Source organism: Taudactylus pleione, unplaced genomic scaffold, assembly GCF_031769625.1.
Source record: "Taudactylus pleione unplaced genomic scaffold, aTauple2 ptg000095l, whole genome shotgun sequence".
Lineage (NCBI taxonomy): Eukaryota > Metazoa > Chordata > Amphibia > Anura > Myobatrachidae > Taudactylus > Taudactylus pleione.
Window position 1 is genome coordinate 3,388,334 of NW_028284497.1, and position 4,223 is coordinate 3,392,556.

Here is a 4,223-nt window from a genome sequence, read left to right on the forward strand (position 1 = left end):
AATTATTATTATTATTATTATTATTATTATTATTTTTAACTATTGAAAAATAGACTAACAATTTCAGAATATATATATATATATATATATATATACATACACACACACACACACACACTATATATAATATATGTTTTTTTTTTCATAAATTAAATTTAAATTAAAAAAATTCTCTAGAAACAGTAAACAGTACCAACTAATTATATGTAGCTCACCAGTGCTGCGCCACACTTCGTCCACTTGTTGTCAGAGCTCATGCCTAGCTTAGGTGATGGCAATGACTTGATTTGTTAATGATTTTGATTGAGTTTTTTATGTTGGTTCAATGGCTGCTTTTCATCTGATGATAAAATACTGTATATCACTTCTTAGATGTTATTTTTTTGCATAGATGTATAACAATTGAGTGTTGTTAAAATCCTTATTTTAAAACTGATTTTTATATTTCTCATTCTAAAGTACTTTATAGAAAATGGTTACTTGAGTTAAATTAGGATAAAACACAGTATTTTAAAAGAAAAACAGAAAAGTGTAAAAGAAGGTACGCCTAAAGTTCAATTTGGTTGGGCTTTGATGTTATATCTCCGTTATATCCATTATCAGATTTATGCACAACATTTTTCTGATCTTGAGGTTCCTGGTAAATTAGATCACATCTTTTCAGTTAATGTTTTGTTTGTGGATCTCTACTTCTGTTTTATTTACATCCATTAGTCCATAGAATTCACTAAAGGTCATTTATAATGTGCAGGTCATTTGGGGGCCTATTCATCATAGTTGACCAGGTGGCCCACTATAATTAAGTATCCAGCTCACTGCAAATTGCAGACATGGATACTTCATTATTCAAAATTAATCAAAACTTTATTGTCAACAACAAACACAAATATGTACATTAAAAAAATTACACGTGCAGTCAACAGAATCATAAAAAACATAACAACATCATCACTTAAAAACCTCCTCAAGCACCATGAGTACAATTTAACATATTTATTACTGTCAGGAAAAAGCTACCTCAACTAGTACAACATAAAATAGATATGTATTGTTTATTTAATGGCAACACAGCAAACGCTCCATGAATCGGATGGTACAAGTTTTTTAATATATCTGTACTTCATTAAAAATACTTTTTACGGGAACAATGTTGCAGTGTTGGAAAGTTGCAGTGTTACTTACTGGTGCTGTGAAGACTTTCTGTGCGTGCTTGACCTGAGTGGTCAACATGTGAAAGAGGCAAGGGATCTGATCAAATCCCTCTTAACAACCCAGGACCTCCTTCCCATAGAAAGGAGCGGGGCTCTGGGAACCAACACCATCTAAAGATGGCATTGGTTCCCATAAGCAATGTCCAAAAACTTTTGATTTTCTGAGTTTGCTGAATATTAGGTGGTGAATTGTGTCCCTAAATTAATTGGCTTGTTACTTAAAATATGCAGAAAATGCCATTTCCACATGTGTAACGGGCCCATTAGGAATCATAAATAGGCCCCTTAATGTGCAAACTTTGTATTCCTCATGCACCTTTTATCTGTACAATTGTGCCATGATGTCTACCAAGGCACAGGGGTTTATAAGACAAGGTGGGGTTTTATTTTACAAAAAAATTGAAGTTTGGATTGGTGGAGTTTGATGAAGTGAAGGTGTTCCTTGTAAGTTTGGGAGTAGGCACACATTGGCTAGCAGATCCGTGGGTCAACAAGTTTTCTGAGTGAGATTACTGTTATAAGAGAAAGGATAAAGATGGTGGAAAAGGTGTATTTTCATAAAATGGGTGGCACCAAAATATACATGAATATCGTTCCAGAACTTATCAGGGAGCCCTTCATCAGCTGCAAATTCTGAGTCCAGGCATCCCATTGTGTACAGCCATGCCCCTCTCAGCAGGTAGAGAGTGTCATGTATACACCCCCACCGGGCTGAGTATGGAATCCCAACAGTCAGGATGCCGATGTTCAGAATACCAACAGTGGCATCCTAAACTCTCCCCTCTCACAGCCTAACCCTAACCCCCCACAACCTAACCCTGACCTTCCATCGCATAGCTCAACTTTAACCCTTTCATCCTGCAGCCTGATCCTAACCCTCCCATCCTGCAGTTTAACCCTAACCCTCTGCCTAGCGCCTAACCCTAACCCTCCCCCCACCCCTAAACTTAACCGTAAGCCTCCTCCCAACCCTAATACTTACTGCCAGAATGTGTTGGGATTCTGACCAATGGGATGCCACTGTATTGTGACCTTCGGCATCCTGACCATCGGGATCCTGCCTACATCCCCCCTACCACACACACTCATACTCACACACACTTGGCCATGCCACACAGTTCCAGGTTCAATGAGATCTCCTTGTGGCACAGCTAGGACGTGGGTCTTATAACATTCAGAGATTTGCACTTTGTCCACCAGCACTCTTCAAGGTCCATGCCTATACTCAGCTTAACCCTCTGCAATTTAGAGGTGTACTGTACCTAGATGTGCAATCATATTACACCAGAGTGCATCAACTGTGCTACATACTTTATGACCTTCAATTATTATTAATATAGAATGCTTTAGAAATATTTAATATGGCAAAAGTACAAATAGAACATTTTATTGCTTATAGACAGATATATGAGGTGAGCATAATAGTTATTTTTTTAATTTTAGCAAAACATATCTACAATCAAACAGCCTTCTTTTCTACTTCTTCTACCATTGTGGTAGTATAGATAATCTTCATGATAGTACTTCCACAAGACTGTATGAAAGGGAGATGCCAAGATGCTTTGCCATTAGTTGCCTAGCATAAACTAATACACACAGCATCCAATACAGTAGGACCACATCATGATAAATGTCAGTATTGTAGTATTTAATATTCACAGTTTAGTAATAAGATTATTTTCAGGTTTCTTATGGTCACACATTTTCCCAATTATACTGTATAACATTTTCTTTTTATTATTACTGCAGTAGAACAGAAATATGGGGAATCAGTCTAATGTGAAGGAATTTATTATCCTGGGTTTCTCTAGCATTCAGGACTACCAGAACTTTTTGTTTGTATTTTTCCTGATAATGTATATCACAACCCTCATTGTGAATATATCCCTCATCATCATAATACGGTTTGTTCGTAAGCTTCACAAACCCATGTATTTCTTTCTTGGTAATTTATCCTTCCTAGAACTGGGTTACATTTCAGTAACTGTCCCAAAGATCTTAGTGGACATCCCAAGGAACAAAAAAAGCATTTCATTCTCTGGCTGCATTACCCAGCTGTTCTTCTTCACATTCCTTGGTGCCACGGAGACAATCCTTCTCGCAGTAATGTCCTTTGATCGCTTTTTAGCAGTGTGTTATCCTCTGCATTACACAAGCATTATGAGTCATAAGCTCTGTTTCATTTTATCTGCTGCATCCTGGGTGTTAGGGTTCTTGACCACTTCATTTCCAATTATTAAATTATCACAGTTACATTTTTGCAATGCCAATGTTATTAACCATTTCTTTTGTGAATCAGCCCCTTTGCTAAAGCTGTCTTGCTCTGATCCTTACTTCAAAGAACTAACTATTATTGTTTGTGCATCTTCAGTCATTCTAAGCTCAGTTGTATTAACTATGATGTCTTATGGCTATATCCTTAGAACTATTTTGAAAATCCCATCTGACACAGGAAAGCAGAAAGCTGCTTCTACCTGCGCGTCACATCTTTTAGTGGTTACCACGTTCTACTCAACAATGTTTGCCATGTACATTAAACCTACTGCTAGTGAAGGATCCTTAAACAAGGTAATGGCGTTGTTCTATGCTGTCTTCACACCACTGGTCAACCCATTTATCTACAGCCTACGTAACAAGGAAGTTAAAGAATCTTTTTTTTTTTTATTAAAAAGAAGATGGTTCTGATGTATTTGTGGAAAACTTTATTGCACTATGCAGGTGTCTAATGGTTACTGCTCTAAGATGCAGATTGAAATTGCACACAGAGGGATAGAATTTTGGTGGGCATTTCTGGGTGGTAACAGGAGGGTGGCAAGCCAGATGTGGGTATGTTGCAGTCAGTGACTGTGTCTAAAGATGCAGCTTCACAGACACAGGCATCCATGTTCAGATGGAGAATTATGCCTCTATAGGCTGGTGCAATCTTCAGTGATGCATCTTAATAGTCACAACAATGGAATAACACTGCAGCCGGTGGGCATCTCAGTAGGAAGTCACAGCTGTGGCAAATGA

The 4,223-nt window shown here is 37.5% G+C and overlaps 1 protein-coding gene across 1 annotated transcript; it reads left to right on the plus strand.

The window, feature by feature from the left end:
• The first annotated feature begins 2,972 nt into the window (after positions 1 to 2,972).
• On the plus strand, positions 2,973 to 3,896 carry LOC148526490 (olfactory receptor 6B1-like). The gene has a single exon (XM_088470151.1). It carries the CDS (start codon positions 2,973 to 2,975, stop codon positions 3,894 to 3,896), a length of 924 nt encoding a protein of 307 aa, XP_088326277.1.
• Positions 3,897 to 4,223: the final 327 nt, after the last annotated feature.